The 20,125-nt window shown below is 52.6% G+C and overlaps 9 protein-coding genes across 9 annotated transcripts; 2 read left to right on the top strand and 7 right to left on the bottom strand.

The window, feature by feature from the left end:
* Window positions 1-156: 156 nt before the first annotated feature.
* On the bottom strand, window positions 157-1,194 carry J4E86_002901 (uncharacterized protein; the record flags this gene model as incomplete). Its single annotated transcript, XM_051443457.1, has 1 exon — window positions 157-1,194. One exon carries the CDS (start codon window positions 1,192-1,194, stop codon window positions 157-159), a length of 1,038 nt encoding a protein of 345 aa, XP_051304952.1.
* A 197-nt stretch (window positions 1,195-1,391) lies between these two features.
* J4E86_002900 (uncharacterized protein) lies at window positions 1,392-2,351 on the bottom strand (the record flags this gene model as incomplete). The annotated part of the gene is made up of 1 exon (XM_051443456.1): window positions 1,392-2,351. One exon carries the CDS (start codon window positions 2,349-2,351, stop codon window positions 1,392-1,394), a length of 960 nt encoding a protein of 319 aa, XP_051304951.1.
* A 638-nt stretch (window positions 2,352-2,989) lies between these two features.
* On the bottom strand, window positions 2,990-3,982 carry J4E86_002899 (uncharacterized protein; the record flags this gene model as incomplete). Its single annotated transcript, XM_051443455.1, has 2 exons — window positions 2,990-3,372; window positions 3,508-3,982. The coding sequence occupies 2 exons, from the start codon at window positions 3,980-3,982 to the stop codon at window positions 2,990-2,992; spliced, it is 858 nt and encodes a 285-aa protein (XP_051304950.1).
* Window positions 3,983-4,410: 428 nt separating this feature from the next.
* Window positions 4,411-6,249, bottom strand: J4E86_002898 (uncharacterized protein; the record flags this gene model as incomplete). The annotated part of the gene is made up of 2 exons (XM_051443454.1): window positions 4,411-5,307; window positions 5,743-6,249. The coding sequence occupies 2 exons, from the start codon at window positions 6,247-6,249 to the stop codon at window positions 4,411-4,413; spliced, it is 1,404 nt and encodes a 467-aa protein (XP_051304949.1).
* A 1,027-nt stretch (window positions 6,250-7,276) lies between these two features.
* On the bottom strand, window positions 7,277-10,778 carry J4E86_002897 (uncharacterized protein; the record flags this gene model as incomplete). Its single annotated transcript, XM_051443453.1, has 8 exons — window positions 7,277-8,622; window positions 8,675-9,277; window positions 9,330-9,419; window positions 9,475-9,663; window positions 9,718-10,044; window positions 10,098-10,235; window positions 10,288-10,590; window positions 10,700-10,778. 8 exons carry the CDS (start codon window positions 10,776-10,778, stop codon window positions 7,277-7,279), a joined length of 3,075 nt encoding a protein of 1,024 aa, XP_051304948.1.
* Window positions 10,779-12,234: 1,456 nt separating this feature from the next.
* Window positions 12,235-14,135, top strand: J4E86_002896 (uncharacterized protein; the record flags this gene model as incomplete). The annotated part of the gene is made up of 3 exons (XM_051443452.1): window positions 12,235-13,049; window positions 13,105-13,230; window positions 13,289-14,135. 3 exons carry the CDS (start codon window positions 12,235-12,237, stop codon window positions 14,133-14,135), a joined length of 1,788 nt encoding a protein of 595 aa, XP_051304947.1.
* Window positions 14,136-14,447: 312 nt separating this feature from the next.
* Window positions 14,448-15,190, bottom strand: J4E86_002895 (uncharacterized protein; the record flags this gene model as incomplete). Its single annotated transcript, XM_051443451.1, has 2 exons — window positions 14,448-14,734; window positions 14,785-15,190. 2 exons carry the CDS (start codon window positions 15,188-15,190, stop codon window positions 14,448-14,450), a joined length of 693 nt encoding a protein of 230 aa, XP_051304946.1.
* A 359-nt stretch (window positions 15,191-15,549) lies between these two features.
* Window positions 15,550-16,333, top strand: ARL1 (Arf GTPase arl1; the record flags this gene model as incomplete). The annotated part of the gene is made up of 4 exons (XM_051443450.1): window positions 15,550-15,624; window positions 15,680-15,718; window positions 15,822-15,905; window positions 15,986-16,333. 4 exons carry the CDS (start codon window positions 15,550-15,552, stop codon window positions 16,331-16,333), a joined length of 546 nt encoding a protein of 181 aa, XP_051304945.1.
* A 229-nt stretch (window positions 16,334-16,562) lies between these two features.
* J4E86_002893 (uncharacterized protein) lies at window positions 16,563-18,660 on the bottom strand (the record flags this gene model as incomplete). The annotated part of the gene is made up of 2 exons (XM_051443449.1): window positions 16,563-18,259; window positions 18,339-18,660. The coding sequence occupies 2 exons, from the start codon at window positions 18,658-18,660 to the stop codon at window positions 16,563-16,565; spliced, it is 2,019 nt and encodes a 672-aa protein (XP_051304944.1).
* Between the last annotated feature and the right edge of the window lie 1,465 nt (window positions 18,661-20,125).

Below are 20,125 nucleotides of genomic sequence, written 5' to 3'. Positions count from 1 at the left end.
ATTAGGTATACATGCTTTGAGACACTTGACTATCTACAATGACGTGCATGCTCATATCAGTCTTGCCCAATTACCACAGGCCATGTAACAGGAAGTCTTTGAGACCTAGACATCATGACTTTGGAGAACTGACTTGGCAGACGAGAACCATGGCGATCAGGGATACCATCTGCCTTTCTCCAGTTGATCCACCAACTTCTCGATGAGGTCCCTCTCCTTCTTGTATAATCGCATCGACCTCTTCCAAGTTGCGCCACCTCGCTTGTGTCGATGGATGTTGCCAAGCCAGTGCTCCACATCAACTGAATCGTAGCTTTGTAGAGCCATTCGTACCGCTATGATGAACATATGTGCAAAGTCGAGCATTGTGACACCGGACGAATTGAGAAAGCTTTGAGCCATGTCCGGGCCTCCAGGTAACCAGATAGCAACAGTGAGCTTGGTGACGGCAGGTGAGCAGATTTGGACAGTATTCCAGGTTTGTTTCGACTGGTCGGCGCTCCTAGTATGGACGACAGTCTCGAGGAATGTTCGAATATGTGTGAAGTAGTCGCAGGCCTCAGGGTAGTTGTCGCCAAGAGCGAAGATGAGGTGTTTTCCGTAGCCGGTGAAGACAACTGAGCCTTTTCCTTTCCACGATCGGCGAAGTAGCGGATTCGCACGTGACATGTCAAGTAGAGACTCGTAGGGACGCGAGTCGTAATCGCTGCCATCGTACATGCGCTCTTCACGGCCCATGTTAGTCGTCAAGCGCATCAACTCTTCGTCGTTGTCCAGCCTCTCGAAGTAATCTTGGATAGCCTGTTTGTATTGACCGCGACGAGACATTGGGTTGTCTGCGAAGAAGGCGCGAAGAGTAGCCGGTGTCACCACTGTCATGTGGCTGATACTCCTAGTATGTCGCGATCGACTCCAGTCTGCAACTAGAGGTTTGCCCAAGTCGGGAAGGCCCGCCCCCAGGAACAGTCGGTGGTCTGTCTTCTCTTCGCTCATGTTGTCGGCAACCAAGAAGCACTTCTTCTTAACTGCAGTTGATCCCTGCACACAATCTCTCCAGAACTTGGAGACCGCTTGAGCGCTCTTGAGGATGTCTCCCGGGCTTAGGTTGCAGAGCACATTCTCGAGGAGTTCGGTGACGCCCAAGACGCGGGCGGGATCGCCGTGTACGAGTGGAGGAGAGTTTTTGTCGTCCATATCGATCGTTGTGAGCCTACCGATGGTCGAAGGCGATCGACGCGTAAGGGTCGTATTTTGAGAGGCAAGTCATTTGGCCGTGCGACGCAATCGTTTATGTGGGTTGCCAAGCCTGAGCACGAGCCAGCAAAGTGAAAGACAACTCGCGAGACAAACCAGGCGTACAGTGAGACAGCTCGTACTAATCCAGACTTGGCTCAGGCTTGGCTCAAGTAAAAGTAACCGACAGGGTCCAGTAGTCTCGTGAGCTCGTTAGCCGCGGCGAGATCTTGTTGGGGGACGAAGAGCGCGTCAGAACGGCCAGCAAATTCGAGCCGCTCGAAGAAGTACCTGGCGAGAAGTATCAGAAGATCGTCAACCAGTACACCGGTAGCGCGACGGAAGCTTTTGAAGCGATGGACAAAGTGTACCCGGGTAGAGCGGTTGGAGATCTCCCAGTGCATAACCAAGCTGACAGTGGTGAAAGCGGGATTCGAGAGCTGAGATTTGATCCAACTAGCGGTAGGGCTTCTCTGTACCTGGAATAATATCTCCTCGATCACTCGCGAGATTTTGGTAGAGGAGAGACCCAATTTCGAAATGGGCAAGGGGTCCTCCATGAAGACTACTGCATGGGAGCCAAAGCCAGTCCAAAAGAAACCATTTGAAATCCAAAGATTGCGGGCGATGAATGGGTGTATGGCTGATGGACGGACTTGGGTGATAGGCGCTTCCCAGTCCCAACTTCGACTTCCGGGTTTTAATCTTAGGAGCCGATCTTTGCCTGATGGAATAAAAGCTCTGCTCACCGCAGCTTGATCTACGTAGTAGGAGTCCGCAGGAACAAAACATCTGATGGCTGCGAGATTCAGAAAGATAAAAGGTCGGTATTTGTATCCAGGAATGAGGACTCCGCGCCCCTCATGAGATCCATACGCGGGAAAGATTTTGCTTAAGGGGAAGTAGAGCTTGCTATCGGCTTCATCTTCCTCGACTCGGTTGGCGTCAAGCAAGAAGATCTGTCTGAGAACGGACGATCTGTTGATGCAGTTATAGAAGGTACTGGACACCATCTGTTTGTTCGACAAAGCATCCGTCGGGCTGAGGTGTTGCAAAATATTCTCGAGGAGTTCCGCGATGCCTAGGGCTTGTTGAGTAGCGGTAAGCGTTGACGCCATCTTGATGGTGGTAATGTGTAGGTGATGAGGTATGCTTTCGACTTCTGTGAATTTTCGGACGAAGTGTCGAAAGCAGGTCGGCACAGGGATGAGAAACTGGAGGCCAGGAAGGAAATTTCAGCACGTCGTGACTGTGTCATCAGCGTACGGTGCGGATGGCTTCCTCTCGCTACCAGGGAATGTCAACAGGCCTTTCAAACTCGCACAGCTCGCAAAGACGAGCATGCCGCGCGAAACATCGGTAGCGCAGCAATTCGCCATGCGTTGAAAGCGGTACCGATATATTTCACATTCCGAGGCTGGGCAGGAACGCGCTGCGCGAACGCGTAATGGTCGCGATCATCGCTCAAATCAACGCAACATCGTACATGCGCGTTGTGGCCGCGATGAAGACAATGTGATAACGTTGCCATGTTATGGAAGAGGAGATGCGTAAGGTGTAGTACGTTCGATCGAATTAAAGTGACGCATTAGCGCCGGAGTTTTGCCGATCTCGGAACGAAGCCACCAGCTGCGTACCATCCCCTCCCACCTTCAACCCCCAGCAATGAGTCTACACCTGCTTCCATCCACGATAGTCTCTCTGCTCTACCACCATCGATTACATCCATGATAGGCCATCACGATGTATCGCAGTCTTACAACACCAGCATTACCACCGTCATTACACTGGCCGCCCATCCCACCATCCTAGCACTGATATCAGCCCCAGCATTATCCCACGGCGTCTGTTCCTCCGGTACGCGGCTCCCCTCTACTGTGTTGTTCGCGTTCATACACACGAACTCGACGCTGGTCTGCACCAGATTCGAATCTGGGTCAACAAATCGTCCCAGTAGGACGACTGGAATCGTCTGGCGCGTTAAGAGATCATACGTCTCATTCGCAGCGGCATAGAAGTTATCGGACGGGCTGACGCCTGCGTTTGTTCCGAACGTGTTGTAATTGTCTGGAATTTGCACCTCCTCGGGCATGTTGTTGTAGGCGCACGTGCTGTTGGTCACGTCTTGACGGACCGTGTCTGTGCGACCTTGTCAGCTATATGTACAAAGGCTGCAGCTCCCGAGCCGCAAGTCAATCGTGTCTGTTCTGTGCGGGAGAAGAAACAAGAAAGAGAATAAGGGAGGTTTGTACAGATGCAAGGGAAGGAACGTACTGTGTGAACCGCCACTCAACATTGGACACGCCTTCTTGAACTCATCTGATACGGACGAAGTATCTTTACTAGGACAGTAACTCGAGGTATCACTAAGTGCCTTGTTCAGGTGGTCCATGCAGTCGGAGCTGATCACACCGCTACAGCTATTCTCCCCTCCGGCTTCTAACGTCGCATTGATGTTGCTCCACTGATACTTGCAGAGCTCGGTATTGTTGGGCACGTTTCCAGGTACGGAGATGTAAACATGTCCTCTGAGATCGTCATAGCGAGATCCGACGAGGACAGAGACATACCACGGGTCATCGCCGGCGTAGGAGGAGTTCCAAGTAAATTCGTGCTGGCCGGTTGAGTTCACGGCCGTGAATTCGTCGAAAAAGCCTCGACAGGAGGAGTTTTGCGCATTGACGACCGCTGTGGTGAGGAGTCCTGATATCGTAAGGAGCAGCAACTTTGGATTGTCATATGTCCACATATTGACGTAGCATAAGGGTAAAGCCGTGGACGTTCGACTGTTTAGACTTGCGAGAATACATCTATATATACGTGGCGCGGTTAGGCACCCTATGGGAATGACGCACTAGCCGAGAGTGTGGTTAAAACGACGCGATCGACAGAGCTCGGCATGCCTTACCCGTCTAAACGAACATTGTGTGGCAGTAAATCCATGTCGCAATGAAGTTAACAATTTGCAATCAATTGCGCTACGCCGGCGGAGAGCAGTGCCCGTAAGCGCTGGGGCCGACTCAATTCTGCGCTAACGGATACTCCGACGGCGCAATAGTACTACAACATGAAGGTTTCCCCGCAACAATGCTATACATAAGGAACTACGATACATTCTTGTCTTATACTAGAAGGAGAACAACAATGACAGCAAGAAAAAGAAAGATATTCCATCCATCAAAACCCAGCAATCAACCTGCTCCTTGCCATGCCGCCTACATCGCTCTTGCGCTTCGGCTTCTGCGGCAGGTCATCAACGATGAAGTCGCCAAGTCCATCTTCATCGTCGTCATCGTCGTGCGCATCCTTCATGTCGTTGGCAACACTCATCTTGACAAACTTCCTATCGCCTGATGATGCCTTGCTGGCGCCGGTCTTTCTTGAGCGCGAAGACACCGCCGGTGCATGCTTGAACTTGGCCTTCTTGGGGGCAGAAGAGCAACCAGAATCGCGGTTGCCGCTTCTCTTTCGCTTCCGGTGCTCTTGCTCTTTGGCTTTAGCAGCCTTATTCTCAGCCTGCTTCTTCTCGCATACCAGCTTCTCGGCCTTGACGCGCGCATCTCGTTTTGCATTCTTATGCATCTCACGGACCGATTGTTGCTGCTTCGCCTCTGCTTCAGCTCGTTGGCGCTTCATCTCGTGGTTGTAGAGCCTCACTTCGCCCTGCGCAAAGTCGGCGGCTTTGAAGCGGCAACCGAGTACCTCCATTAGTTTGGCGTAGGCCTCGTCGTCGATGATCAAGATGTTTACGAGGTATGTTTTATCCCCGTTGTCGATCTCAAGCCCTCGGATGTGCGCTTCCTCGAGAAGCTCTTGTTGCTTCATTAGCTCGTATGAGTATTTTGCTAGGCGCTTTGGCTCCCTCCATGGGTTGTGCGCTACAGCCGTGTACCGGTCGATGGCTTGACGCTGTTGCGGGCGACGAGGAACCGCGCGTTGTCGAAGTGATGGCGCCGAAGTTGATGTAGTCCCCGCGACGGTACGCTTTCGCGCAGTCTCTGACTTGAGCTGGGTTGTACTCTTCTTGGTGGAGGGTTCTCCGCCGTTGATCTCTGCGATGAGCGATGTAAACATCTTGCTATTGTGAAAGGTTAGCTGAGAAGGAGGAGCGTGTGTTGTGACGGCGACTGGGTCGTTGAAAGTAATCCAAGAGGTTCAGAAGCGGTCAGTTGAAAAGGGGAGGCAAGTGGGCAGCGAAGAATGAAGGGCCTGCATTCATTAGAGAGAGCTATCACTCAGGTTAGTGGGTGCAGGTGATGTGAGACCAAGTCTCTGGAAGTGAAAGTGAATGTACCACGTTCGGAGAGTGCGGCAGAGCACGGGAGAAGGGAAAGTGAGGAGATTAATTTCACAGCGTGGGCAGTATTATGGTCATCAACGGCACTGTAAGAGGTCAGGTAGTAACATTGGTTGAGTGAAGACGACTTCGTCGGCGAAATTGTGGAACGACTACACCAACACCAATGAGCTTTTTGTGATGACCCCTGACCTTTCACCACCTCAGCATACCACCTGACCTCCTTCCTGCGAAGCGGCGACGGCAATATCCATAGCTTCACCTTCATCTTCCTCCTCATACGCCCTACACTGCGCGATACATGCCCTCCTGTCTTCCTCCTCCTCCACCCTCCTCTGCTCCTTCCCCTCCTTCCAGGCCTTCCTCTCCTCAGCCATGACGCACACCAATCTGATCCTCAGTCCCCATTCACTCAAGCTCTTTTCCTCTCCCTCGTCGAGGTGTTCTCGTTTGAGGAGTTCATGCTGCATTTGCAGCTTCGTCATTTCGTTCCAGCGCGATAGGCGCGACAGTGTGGCGCCTTGGTGGTAGTATAGTGTGTCTGCTAGATGGTGCAGACTCACGCCGCGGCGCCGTTGTTGCATCAAGATGCGATGTTGAGCGGGGTGAAGCGTCGCGAAGACGGCTTGGAGAGTGCGGAAGGGGAGGAACTTGAAAGCGAGTTTGATGAGCTTTTCGGGTGCGAGTCCGTGGACGGTTGATAGGCGTTGGCAAGACATGTTGTGGTTTTGGGTTGTGCTTGCTTGTGTTGTGAATGTGGTTGCGTGTTGCAAGAAGAGTTTGGAATAGTATGTGTTTGGGTTTTGGGACATGTGTGGATGGAGTCGAATGGAAGGAAAGGGAGAGCAGGCGATGTGAGTTTATATACTATCTGAAGACCATTGTAGAAGAGAAACGGTATCGCGCGCGTTCCGTGTTTGCGCATCCAAAACATGAGCAGATAGACTCACCTTGACTATGTGACCTTACACCTCTACCAGTGGTAAGTCTCCTTATTCCTCTTAGACAGCCAGTCGCAAGACCAAAGAATAATCCAACATATCCAAGTGGCACTTTAAGCGAGCAAAACATATCAGTGCCAGACACGCAGTGACTCACAATGCGTAGCATTGAGTCAAGGCGAGGATGGTTATCTGGTTCAGGCTCCTGCTACCGGACGATGACTACAGTCTGGCAGTACACTAGTCTATTTTGCTAAGGTTGACATATGGTTCACCATGCGAGACCATGGTTGCCAAAGGGATGTAGTCTTCGTGTATCGCACTCAGTCTTTCGGAAAGGTAGCCTATGAAACTGCTGCCAATATTCATGTTCAGCGCAAATGTGCTCTCGGTCATTACCTCCGTACGCGCACAGATGACGCGCTCGAGCTAAGCGAACTGAGATTGCGATCACGAGGTCTACCCAGGAACCTCTTTCCTCGCTCTTTCTATTATCTGCAGTCTGGTTGAGGGACGCAATCATCGATAGAGGATCATTTTGTTGCGACGTTGTTAAATTACTAAGATATAAGCTTTCTGTCTAACATACTATAACCATGGTACCGTGGTGACCCGACGCACACGAGCGACTCACACGTTCCGAAGTCCGCATATACCCAACATGAGAACTGACATATTATAAGAAAGAGAAGCTAACACCGGATACATATGTATTCCTATCTGCGACTTGTAAAGCGCGACTATTCTTCTCCACCATTCTGTCCCACTTAAGTACGCTCTTGCACCCCTTCTAAGAGCTCTCCTCCTAGTCCTCCTCATCATAGAACGCATACTCTACCGACTCGGTAATCAACTCGCGCGCCGCAGAAAGAACCTGCGTAACAGCCTGAACAACCGTGCTCGTAGTCGTCGGCGCAGACGCAGACGCAGTAGCAGCCACAGTAATCGTTGGCGTAGCCTCCGGCGTCATACTCGGCTCGTGAGACTTGGGTGGCCAGACAAACGAGTTTGGGATAATGGGCAGAGAAGCGAAACCAAGCTGCTTCATCTCGGGCTCGCAGTCTTCGCCTTGACAGCGCACTAGGCCAAATTCGGTGCGCAGCTCTTCTTCGGTGGGTAGGCGAGACGAGTTTCCTTCGTCGACGTAGAGGTCTTCGGGGCCGAAGTCGAGGTCTCGTTTCAGCTTGACGGCTGCGGGCCCCGGAGGGTAGCCCAGACCAGCATAGTCTGGGTTTCCGTAGTTTGCCGTGTGTCTCTTGCGGGGGCGGTTGGCGGCACGGTTGTACCAAGGATCGTTAGTCATGAGAGCGAAGCCTGGGTCGTCGACGAGGTCCTTGGGCCAGCACGGGTTGGCCGTGATACCTGCATCGACAATGTTTCCCGGCATGTTTGAGAACTCCAGGCTGAAGACCTGGAGCTGTGGGTGCTTCGTGTGGTCCCAAGACTCGATGACTTGGCCGTTGTTACACACGACTCTTTGACGCAGGCGCTTTACCGTCCTAGTTTCTACCTTGTCGTCGCAGACGCCCATGAACATCTTCCCGGCCTGGTTGTTGTGAGAAGCGGGCTGGAGACGAATCCACACATTCCTATCACGACCTTGCCAAATCACGGCGGGTGGAAATTCGTCTCGCTCGCAGACCACGCCACCTTGCATGTGACCGTTGATCCACTCGGTCTTGTGATCGGTGGAATAGGCGTTTCGTACCTCGCGAATGTTGATGCCGTCTTTACCATCACACGTCAACCTTTTGAGAGCAGGTCGACGGCTTATGACAGAGCTGTAGTGTAGACAAGCCTGACCCATATGAATATCCCCGTTGTCTTTGCTGTAGACACAAGTCTTGACATTGACATCAATATCGGGAGTTCCTGGTACGGGTTCGATCTTGATTCGGGGTCTCATCGGGCGGGCACGTTCCGCGAGCTTGGGAGCGAGCTTGGGGTCGACCTTGGAGCACCTTGCCGCAGGTTTCGTGAAGGTGGCGGGTGGATCGCGGTCCTTTTTGGAAGTCAACGGTTTGTCGAGCTTCACATCGTAATCCTTTCCGCGGAACTTGAAGACGGATTTGCCTGCTTTCGCAATGCCCTTGGCGCAAACTTTAGCAAGAGCTGGAACGGCGGCTTGGACGGCGAGTCGTATGATCCATCCTGCATCACTCACGTTAGAAAACAGCTCAGGTCAAAGAATGGAGCAACTCACCAATAAAAGGGATAAAGGTAAGCGGTGTCAAGGCGGCCGTGATGGCAATTCTGCAAAAGGCCGTGGCAGCGACCTCCAAGGCTAACGCTTCGGCTGCTTCCAAAGCGGCCTCTTTGGCCTTGTCCTTGACCTCATCTTCGACCTGCTCTTTAGTAATAGGGGGCTTGAAGCCAGCACAACAGTAACTCTGTGTTCCTCCAGAGCATGTCTGATCCTCGGTGCTCGAGTGGTGATTGGTGTTCTGCGTGATCTCCGTTTCATCTTTGGCACAGCCACCGGTGCAGCTCAGGCCAAGACCACGGTAGCCGCGCCATCGGCACTTGCCCATATTAGTGCCTTTGGCGCAGCACAGCCGACGGAACTGTCCTTTGCCACAACGGTCCATTGTTGAAAGCGTCCCGGGTTGGCCGTTCGTTTGCGAAGCCTCGTATTCTCCTGACGCGCATTTCTCGCCGCATGGCGTCGTGTAGCAAACGCCCTGGGCGGCTTCGTCTTGGATGAAAATCTCGGCTGCTGCAATGTCGTCTTCGGTCCATTCGTCGGGGTAATTCAGGCTTTTGTCGTTCTGGTCGACTTGATCGATAGCCCAAACCATGAGTCCATCTGCAAACGCATCGTTAGTATGGAAGTTGCACATATCTTTGTGACTTCTTACGCAAGCACCGCGAGTTCGCGAATTCTGCCTTCTGCCTAAAAGTATCTTGGTCGTCGTACGAAACCCATTGATCATTGTCCCATTGTATCCCTGTCGCGATGGTTAGCGAACTGTTTGTGGAGCTTTTTCTGCTCTTTCCTCGTACATTTGACTCCGGCTTTCAGATCATGGACCGGCTTGAGGTTCTTCTCCTTGATGAGCTCTTGGATCTCTTGTAGAGTAAGAATGCCGGAAGCCTTCGAACACCGACCCTCTTTGGCACCTCCAGAGAACGTGCATGAGCCGTCTGGCTTGTTGCAGCTCGGATCGGTGAGGGTAAACGAGCGGCCGTAATCTGTCCAACAAGTCAGATGATGTAGACGCAGAATATGAGCAAAAGCAAACTTACAGCCTTTTCCCAAGACAACTTTGTTTGGTTTGACCCCCGCGCGCCAGAGGAGGTCCAAGGCCATGTTGATCTCAGTGATGTTGGTGTGAGTTGCGAGTTTGGGCCCAGTGTATTTCGATGCGGCGTCCCAGACACCGTGAAGGTCATATGACATCACGTTGAGCCAATCAACAGACTCTTGATGCTTGGACACGTCGAAGTGTTGCAGGTACCAATAGGATGCCGGCAGCGTTATGGTATAGCCGTACTTTCCACGAAAGGCATCCTTGATGTCTTTCGACAGCAGAACGAAGTTGGCTGAATCGCCGGCCTTGCCTCCGCGATCATCTTCCAAATGTCAGTACTGGGTGAAAGTGACGGAGATGCAAATCTTGGCTCACCAGCGGTAGGGTACTCCCAGTCCAAGTCAGCTCCATCGAATCCGTATGTGTCCATAAACTTGATGAGCTTGTTGATGAAGGTCTTGCGGTTTGCTGCTGTACTGGCCATGTTGCTGAAAGCCTGTTGGTATGGGCCGGCTAGATTACTAAAGTCAGTAAATACTAGTGGGTTCGAACAAGTATCACTTACGATCGTTGAAGGACCATCCACCCACGCTGACCCAAGTTTGAAGTCCAGGCTTCTTCTCTTTCAACTTGGTGAAGCGACTCAGCAGCTTGCCCGCGTTCTTGTCCATTGGGACAATGTCGAAAGTGGTGGGATGGAAGAAGACAAAGGCAAAGTTGAGATGCGTAAAACCATCAAGATTGAGGTCTTCGGGAGACACCTTGCTGCATGCCCTGGTGTTGGCCCACGACTCGTAGTAGCCAATGTTTATGCCCTCGACGCTACCACCATCTTTGCTGCAAGATGGTCGCTTGACGTCGCCGCAGCCTCCAAAGTTTTTCTGGCATCCTTTGTCGCAAAACAAGGATGTCGAGCCGCAGAATCTACATGCCAATGTCAGCTGCGATAAAGGAACTGTCGAAGAAATTACACGTACCCAAACTCGGAGCAACAGACTCCGAGCGGACACTGCTGCTTGCCAGGCCTGCCGTACTGGCCACATTCTGCTTTGGCATCGCAGTTAGAGGAGCAGTTTCCAGCACCGCACTCCGAAGGAGAGTAGCCGCAGAGTCCGGAGACCTACCTTATGTCAATGTGTATCCTTGAGTCGATACCAGCTACTTACACTGCTGCAGCATGCACCATTCACGCATGGCGTTTGATCGTTGCAAGTACCGGTAGGAAGATCCAGAGCTTGAGCCGGGATTTCATTCCTCAAAATTCCGAACGCCGAATTGACGAGGAAGTACGATTGTTCCACCTCGCCGTCAAAGGTCTCGTTCTGGAATGAAGATCCATTCTGACCGCTCACAAGGCTACTTGTGAGCCAAAGGCCGATAACTAAGTTATGAAGAAGTGCAGACCGCATCTTGAGTGGCCAGGCGTGAAAGAGAGTTGTCGAGGGGTTTCTCACTGCTCACAAAGCATGGCGAAAGGCGGTAGGGAATGTGAATATGAGGAGAATGTGGCCCATATGGTCAGACGCTGGGTGTACCGATTATACCCGTCATATCTGCATTGATACTGTTCTTGCCAGAGCAGATCAACACTATCGATGTAGGGATTGGGCTTGCGCCACCGTCCGTGTCGCTCAGCACTAGAGTAGAGTCTGATAGATGGAAAGTAAGATCGAGGATCCTACAATTGAAGCTCCTTCCAAAAGAGGATAACCGACGGTATACTAATGCACGAGTTAACACCCAAGTGCTAGCGTGAGACAAGGTAGCATAGTGGGTGGCCTGACGGGAAGGCTGCGCGGAACATGGATCAGACCAAAATCGAGCGGAAGAGCCGTGCCAGCCTCGCCACGGGCGTAACCGCGCACCAGCCTGAATGCGCAACAGCCTGCGATTGGCTGCATGGAGACGCCAGAATGCGCGCGAGCGGGTTCCTGACGGCATATCCGCCAGCTATGCAAGGTACCGAAGGATGCCAAGAATCTGGCTGACCACCTTCCATATTCCTGCACGGCTGCTAAGTGATAACCTAGCCGAAGTGAAGATCAGAGGAACATTCAACTCCGACGGAGCGCTGGAAGCTAGTGGCTTACTGATATCGCCTTAATAATAATTTATCTCTGGCGTTTTGATGGCTTGGCTGGGGTATCCGCGGAGTCTGGTCATGCTGCCTCGACCGATCCCCAATCCAAGCATTCTTTCATCGCCGGATACTCCGCTCTAAAAAAGCGTTCCCATTGATCTTCTGCTGAGGTTGCATTTCTTTGCAGATAGGTCTCGAGGCCACAATGTCTTCTCGCAACTCTGTTCGCCGCGTGCTGATCAACGTGGGCTTGATGGCTTCGGCCTCAGCCTTCAATCTCTATCCTCTTGTTCCGGCAGAGACCATGTCGCAAATCTTAGGGATATCTTCCGGATGTGTATCCGCCTTGTATGTCGTCTCTTTCGAAGCATGCTTCATGGATATCAACTGATTCCTTTTAGAAACACCACGCTGCCATGCGATAACGACTTGATGCAATGGACGCACAAGGTCGACGAAGTGTACTGGCAATCAACCGATGTTACCACACTTTGCACCGCAAGCTGTATGTCCGATGCAGCAGACTGGCGGCAGAATGTCGCAACAGCTTGTGTTGACGACTATTACCGCTCGGGCGACCGATACGTGCCCGCCGAATCGCTGAGCGGTCGTATCTTGGAGGGACTCGATATGGCTTGTATGCGCTCATCGTCTAATGAGTGGTGCCTAGTCGAGTCCTACGAATGGACTGGCTCAGATGTGATCCAAATGGATTGCGAAGCAAACCCCAATGACCCATGGTGTCTCAATCGCGCCGACTTTGGCGCAAACCAGAGCCGAATGTCAACGTTATACGATGACGACTTGTTGTGCTCCGAGTGCTTTCTCAAGATGTTGCATGCCCGCGTAACATCGGATTACCTGCAAGACACAGAGTTTGGCGACTATCTCGTCGAACAGTTTCAAGATGTTCAAGACGTTTGCAAGACTACTGTTAGTGATCTCGTTACCAGGATTGGCCCAGCCTATGCGCGCGTGACGGATGAGCCCGAGATGGCACTCCCGTCAACTACCGTATCGACTACTAGTAGCGCGCCCACACCCACGTCGACAGTATGCAGAGGCCGCATGGTGGATCTACGACCCGATCGTGAAGAGGAGCTCAATTGTGATGAGATTGCGGAGAAGTACCAGATCGCCTCGCTGGAAGCGGCTGTTGCAACGAAGAATGAGTTCTGCGATGCGGATGGAGAGGTGTGCATACCTCTTGCTTGCACATTGTACCGAGTCTTGACCAACGACACGTGGTAAGTATCTCTGCTACACACTCTCTCGTATCAGCTGCTCACTACTGTGAATTAGTGAGTCAATTGCTCAAGGTCTTTCGAACACGACAAATGAAGTCACGCTCGCTCAGCTCGCAAGCTGGAACCCCAACATTATGGGTGCTTGTGACCACCTATTGGTTGGTCAGGCAATCTGCTTAACGTATGTCAGCCATGTAGTCTCCCATCCATTGAATAGAAGCTGACAAGTATACCTTTAGTCCTCCAGGCGGTGCTTGGATCAGTCCACCAGCCTCAGAAATCCCCGACGATGGCGAGGGACCAATTCGCGGCGGTCCAGGAAGTACGGCATCCCTTCCCATAATCGAAGACGGTGGAGAAATACCTGCCGATAGCATACAAGAGGGTATAGCATCCGATTGTACCCGCTGGATCATGGCCAATGACACCCAGGCCGCATGTTGGAAGCTTGCATACGATGCCAAGATCAGCGTACAGAGATTGTGGGAGCTGAATCCGGTGCTCGGTAGTGCTGGCGAGCGATGTGCTTCGCAAGTCTGGCTCGGCTACTACTATTGCGTTGCCACGAGTGGTGATGGCACGTCGCCATCACCTACATCTACGAAGCCTAGCACGAGCCCAAGTTCGACAGCGCCGATTACAAAGCCAACACAAACACAGTCGGGTATCGATCCTAATTGCAACAAGTTTGCGACAGGAGCAAGCTGTTGGGAGATTGCCAACAGTGCCGGAATTGAGCTGTCACAGCTCTACAAATGGAATACCGTGTTGGGTTCCAACGGAGAGAACTGCGCCACTCAGATTTGGGCCGGATATTACTACTGTGTTGGCACTGCCACCCCCACGACAAGCCAGCCAGCAACAAGCACGGTGGTTGCCCCGCTCCCTACACAGACTCAGGGAGGCTTCCCCGCACACTGTAAGAGATGGATGGTTACCAAGAGTGGTGATACCTGCTGGAGTATCGGTAACGACAACGGTGTTGCCCTTGAAGTGCTGTATGCCTTAAACCCGGTCCTGGGCTCTGACGGAGAGAACTGCGGAACTCAGATCTGGCCAGAGTATGCTTACTGTCTTGCTATATAACTTCGTACATGAGGCTGTTTGTTCGTCTCGAACGTTCGGAAGCGGTGGTAACGCGTGTGACCGACCCAGATAAGAAGATAGGAGAATGCGTAGTGATCTATCGTGAGACTTGTCACTTTGCTGTGCTGTCAGCGCTTCCATTCTTGGAACGCAAATCATACGCCTTGTCAACTGCTATAAAACGCCTTTGTGCATGTTTCCTCACGGCTTCTTCTTTCCGTTCCGCTTCTTTGCGTTTAGCGTCGAGACGTTCTTGTTCGAGAGCTTTGAGATACTCTGCCTTTCTGAAAGCTGAGGGCCAACCATACTCTTTCAGCAAGCGCTTGGGTAGCTGTTCATTTGCTTGATGAGTCTTCCGGTCACGTTCGCCGAGAGGATCGCACTCACCTTTGCATTGTTGTCTCGATGATCCACCATCTCGTTGTACCATGCATCGCTACCTCGCGTCAATGGTACAGGAACGGTGACCAAGGTCTCGATCTCGTTGTAGACCTTATCGAAGTACTGCTGAATTTCTCGAGGCTTTGCGCATCGCCGCCAAGGTTGGTCTTCTGGCGCACTACGGTCTACAACGAACGGTGTCATGGGCCAGATTATCCCTAGTGAAACCTGTCAATATCCGGTGATGCACGTTGTATGCGGCTCATACCTTCGTCCGTATCTATCATCCACACTGTCGCTTCGCGGCCCTGGCTCAACGGTATCATTCCTGCAGGTGCTTCCTCCTCGCATGGCATCATAAGACTGATAGCGTCCTTCTTGTGCGCATCTTTCAGCCAGCCATAATCGCGAAGGAAGTTGCATGCTTCCGTTACGATGTAGACCTCGTATTTAGAGTCACCCATATTCTTGCTCAGATAAGGCAAGTGACGCAAGAGATCAACGACTCTGTCCGACCGTTTCCACTCTTGCAATGTGTCAACAGCGAGCTGCTCATCACTCCAACCTTCAGGCGGCGGGCGGAGGATCGTGTCCGGGTCGAGGTAGGCCATGCGCACGAGCAAGTCATAGTGCCTCTCGATGCAACTGACGACTACATGGCGATCGTAAGGCATGGTGTGGATGATGGGGTTGTAGTGTAACGCTAGGCATAGCACCGTGGCTAGATCAGCTCTACCCGTGGTCCGGCCGATCGGCCAAAGTTGCCGCCGACGACCTCGGTCTGTTTGTCCTGTTTGCACCCGACGGCCTAACTTTATGCCCAGACAGCAACACTGAAACACGAGCAAGACATATGACAACATACGCCCAGCTCACTCCAACATAATCGCGTAATAACTAAAACACTTTCACGGAACCGTCACATCGCCGACATTCTCGAAACCGTCCCTTTCGCCGAAACCACCAGACCAGCGGTCAACGCCGCATACAAACGGACCTCACGAACGGGCGGACAAGACACAGGGAGAACAACATGGGCGGCTACTTATCGACATTTACAAAGCTGATATGGGCAAAGAAGGAGATACGGATATTGATTCTGGGGCTGGTATGAACACCTCAGCATGGCTGTATGGGGGGCATGGTGCTGATTACAAATGCAGGATAACGCTGGAAAGACGACGTTACTATACAGACTAAAGGTACGCGATATCCAAGGAGGAAAGAAAGGAGGCATGCGAATATGGAAACAATATGCATCCTGGGTCTGGACACGAGGTATACGGAGGCTAACAAGCCCTCCAGATTGGCGAGGTAGTCACAACGATACCAACAATAGGCTTCAACGTCGAATCCGTCACATACAAGAACCTTAACTTCAACGTCTGGGTAAGTTCACCTCCCACCTCCCCGTCCTTCAGAACCACCTACCTTCCCCCATCCACAACCACCATCTAACACCTGCCCAGGACCTCGGCGGCCAAACCTCCATCCGCCCCTACTGGCGCTGCTACTACGCCAACACCGCCGCCGTAATCTTCGTAATCGACAGCACAGATATCGAGCGCCTCACCACCGCTAGCGAAGAACTGCGCGCCATGCTCAACGAAGAAGAGCTCCGCGACGCCGCCCTCCTCGTCTTCGCAAACAAACAAGATCAACCGGGCGCAAAGGGCGCGGGCGAGATCAGCGAGGCGCTCAAGTTGGGGGAGCTCAAAGACCGGAATTGGAGTATTGTGGCTTGTAGTGCGGTGGATGGACGGGGTGTCCAGGAGGGTATGGATTGGCTGGTGGGGAATGTTGGGGAGCAGAGTTAGAGGAGGGGACGGAGGGGATATGAGGATATACGTGCGATGGGGATGAGGATGAGACGGGAGCGGGGACATATGACGCGGCACATACGCGTCAGAACGGATTATTATACCAGCATAATGGCGTCTCGGCGCTAGGGTTGTGAATACGGGGTGGGGAGTCAATGTCAGTAATTGCATGCGCGTTCTTGATGTCGATGGAAATGGAGATGCATTATATCGTGTGACGAAGCGTCTAATAAACCTCCCACGTCAGATCTCTACCTGGTCTCAGCCGCCCCTCAGTCCAATCCTTGCCAAAGACGTACGCGCTGCTGATCTCTTCTTCGTCGATGCCCAAGTGATCTTCGCCATCTCTTCCTTGAAACCAGCCCAACGCGTACGTCTTTCCACTCTTCTCTAGGTGTTTCGTCATCTCCCTTGAGTTCAGCTTCTCCGTGTCGATGAAGCTGAAGAGCATCTTGGACTGGTGGATGAAAGCGAGGACGGAGGCCATGGTGCCGATTTCTCTGGGCATGAACTTCTGACTGCGCCTCGCGTAGGTGAGAAGAGCGATGCCGATGAGATAGATCAGAATGAGCATGGTGAGCGTTAAGCTCGACCAGAAACTGCGAAAGGTTTGCTCCGTGTTATAACGATCAGATGCATCGTCGTTGCTGCCGTCGTGGTCGTCGTCAGACTTTTGGCCGCCGAATCCAGGCATAAATTTGTTGCCATCGACGCTGATTGAGGTCACGCAGACCGTTAGGATCTCCGCAAAGATGGATCCAAAGGCGACGAGCATGACAAGGTAATGCCCATTGAAGAAAGCTTCGAAGGGCAACCAAAGAGGATTCGTACCAGCATAGTCGAGTGTAAGAGTCTTGGCTGGGGCGTGTCGCAGAGAAAGGATGTAGAAAGGTTGAAGCATGCGAACGTCGCTATTCATGGTGTTCCAGAGTATGCGGATGACAGTTGCTAGGCCCGTCATCATCCAGGGTACCTTCTGTGTGGCTCTACTCATCGCCTTGACGAATGTGAAGACTGGCACCGCAACGGTGAACAGGATGAGAAAGCCGATGAAAGGCACACCCGCCCAAAGACGAAGCATGAGCGGCCTGGGATCGGAGCCGTGCTCGGGAATCTTTTCCTTGCTCTTCGTTATGTATTCTCCTTGCCAGAGTGAGCTTTTGTGCAAGATGTATCTTCGTTGGCGAAGTTGCTTGTGTATCTGAGGCAAAGAAGCCTGGTCGAGCCCCTTGAAGTCCGTCAGAATATGGCTTTTCGTAGCCATAGCTGCGATACCTGCAATGCCCTTGGGGTCCGACTGCAGGCCGCTCTTCCTCTGCATTGCGTACATCAGCGCTCCTCCACAGGCTGCAACTATCAAAAGGCACGCCGAGAGCGCTCGGGACCAGGCCGGTTCGACTCTCACAGCCTTCCAGCCATTAAGTTTACGGTCCTTTTCTGGTGGCCACATAGTCATAGAGGCACTCTGCAAGACAGGTACAAGGCTACTAGCGACCAATGTACCCAGCGAGCTGTAAATGACGGCGTACTGTCTGTGACGCAGTGCTCTTAGCGGTACTAAGAAGCTCAAAAAGGTGAGATAGTCCATGTTAAGCGATTCTCCCGCAGTTGCGCCTGTCTTCTTGGATAGCTGGTAGAAGGGCTCCAAACGTTTCACCTCGAAATCCGACATTTGCCAAAGGACGCCGTAAAAGACTGAAATGATGATGGGCGCGTACTGCCAGGTGAAATATTGCGTGACAGTCAAGTCGCCAACTTTCACGAAATGCCACAACCCGCCTTTCTGAGGATCTGCTTCAACATCGCGTAAGGAAATTTGGCATAGGTATTCTTGAACGCCAGCGAGTACAAGTGCAAGAACTGTGAGCATAAGGATCCACCACGAGCTCATAGTAAGGGGTCGCCATGCAGGCATCTGGGGATCTGCATGCGTGTTAGATCCTAACTCTCGACACATGTAGGGGAAACTTGCCTTCAGGAAAGAAGTAGCTAGTCTGTGCACCACTGCTGATGAGACCGGCCTCGGCGGTCAAGTTTCTCATAGAATCGAAGTCGCGAGCAACTCCTGTGAATTCGCTGATATCGACTGGAACATCTGCTGCAACAGCAACGACCTTGCCGGTATTTTCAGCCTCGTCTTGCGCTTTTTTGGCCTGCTCGTCTACTACATCCGCTCTTGTCAGAATTCGTCGGTGGCCTGGAAAGAAGCCTGGTACTGGTCCCGCTGGGGTATGCTCAAACGGAACATGGAGCACAGAAGTCATGCCAGCTCCGAGTTGCGCTTCAAGACGCTCAAATTCTGCGGCGTGACTAGCTTCATCCATGTCTCTGTCACGCTCTTGCCCTTCGTGTATGTCCTGTGTCCGCGATTGCGCCTCGAGTGTTTTCAGCGGCAGACCGCCTAGCGAGCTCAGATCATATCCGACTGCTTCATCCCCCTCGTCGACTCCTACAAGGCGTCTTCTGTCGGGTTGTGATTCCTCATCATCCAGTCGGTTGTAACGTCCCCCATGAGAGGCTCCCCTGTGCAACGATGCGATTCGGTCGAGGACCCGTTTGGTCCTACTGTCGCTCTTGCCCAACGACGGTGATGCGCGATCTTGAGTAAACACGCTCGCGACAGGGTTGTATGACGTTTCTTGGGCAAACGAGGGCAGCGCTGGAGCGCGTGGTATGCGATACGAGGGTTCTGCGGCCGGTAGCAGAGGCGAAGGAAACGACCGACGTCTTGATGCAGGGGTGCTGCTAGGAGATGCGATTGAGGCGACTGAGGACGGTCGGGACGGAAAGAGTTGCGACAGCCTGTCGGAGGCGCCAGACGTGTTCTTGCGACGCAGCGGTGGCCGAGCGTGGATGGGTGGGGCATCGCCAGTTGTTGGAGAGCCAACGCGCAAAGCAGAAGGAACGGTGATATCGGAGGTCCTCCTACTGTTTGGGGAGCCAACCTGGAGGGGTGATGGTACTCCTTCGACGGATGGTGACCGCATTCTGTTTCGTGTATGCCCGGCTTGCGCTCACGTTCTTGTACTGTACAATGATGTTTGCAATGTGTAGCGACCGTAGGACGAAAGCGAACGAAGTGAAAGGAAAGAGAGAAGCCACAAAAAAAGGCGGGAAATCACCAAAGCGTACAAGATGTTGCACGAGGCTGGCGGTACCTTGCAGCATATGCGTTGCACCGGTCAGCCTGGTTCCATCACACCAATATGCGCCCACGGATGCTTTCGCCCTACTCAGGCAGGAAAAGCTGCTCTAGTGCGGCACACCATGTGCAGTCCAGGCGAAGCGAACGGCTGTCGTGGAATCAAGCTCGCCGTGCCTTTGATTTGCGCTGGCGTCGCGGGGCTTGACGAGCCGCTCAGCCCTGTGCTGATCGACCCGCGTAACTCCAGATTGAAGGCCGATAGCCTATTCGATATCAGAAAGACGGTGTTGCGCAAAGGCGTCAGTAGCGACGAAGGAGCTCAGAATGTTGAGCGTAATAATAGAGAATGCATTGTTTTACAGGCTGCAGCAATGCCATCACAACAATCGACCGGTCAGGATTTGGGGGCCAGCTGAGCTAAAAATACGGCGCTGTGCCGCTGCGGTCGAATGGCGTTCGAGTCTCGCCTGGCATTGCCGTCTGAGGCATGCCGGTGGCTTGCGATGGGGGCCAAAAACATCGGCATATCGTGTTGGGCACAACGACGGTCGCACGACGAAATACAGATTCGACGATGTTGGTGTTGAGCAGTTGGAGAAAGAAGGTCCGGATTCGGAGCTTGAGGAAGCTCCTCTGATCGGCCC

The sequence above is a fragment of the Alternaria arbusti genome, assembly GCF_024043155.1.
Source record: "Alternaria arbusti strain BMP 1465 chromosome Unknown scaffold_3, whole genome shotgun sequence".
NCBI lineage: Eukaryota > Fungi > Ascomycota > Dothideomycetes > Pleosporales > Pleosporaceae > Alternaria > Alternaria arbusti.
The sequence above is the reverse complement of the archived record's forward strand: the minus strand, read 5'-3'. Positions and strand labels throughout refer to the sequence as shown.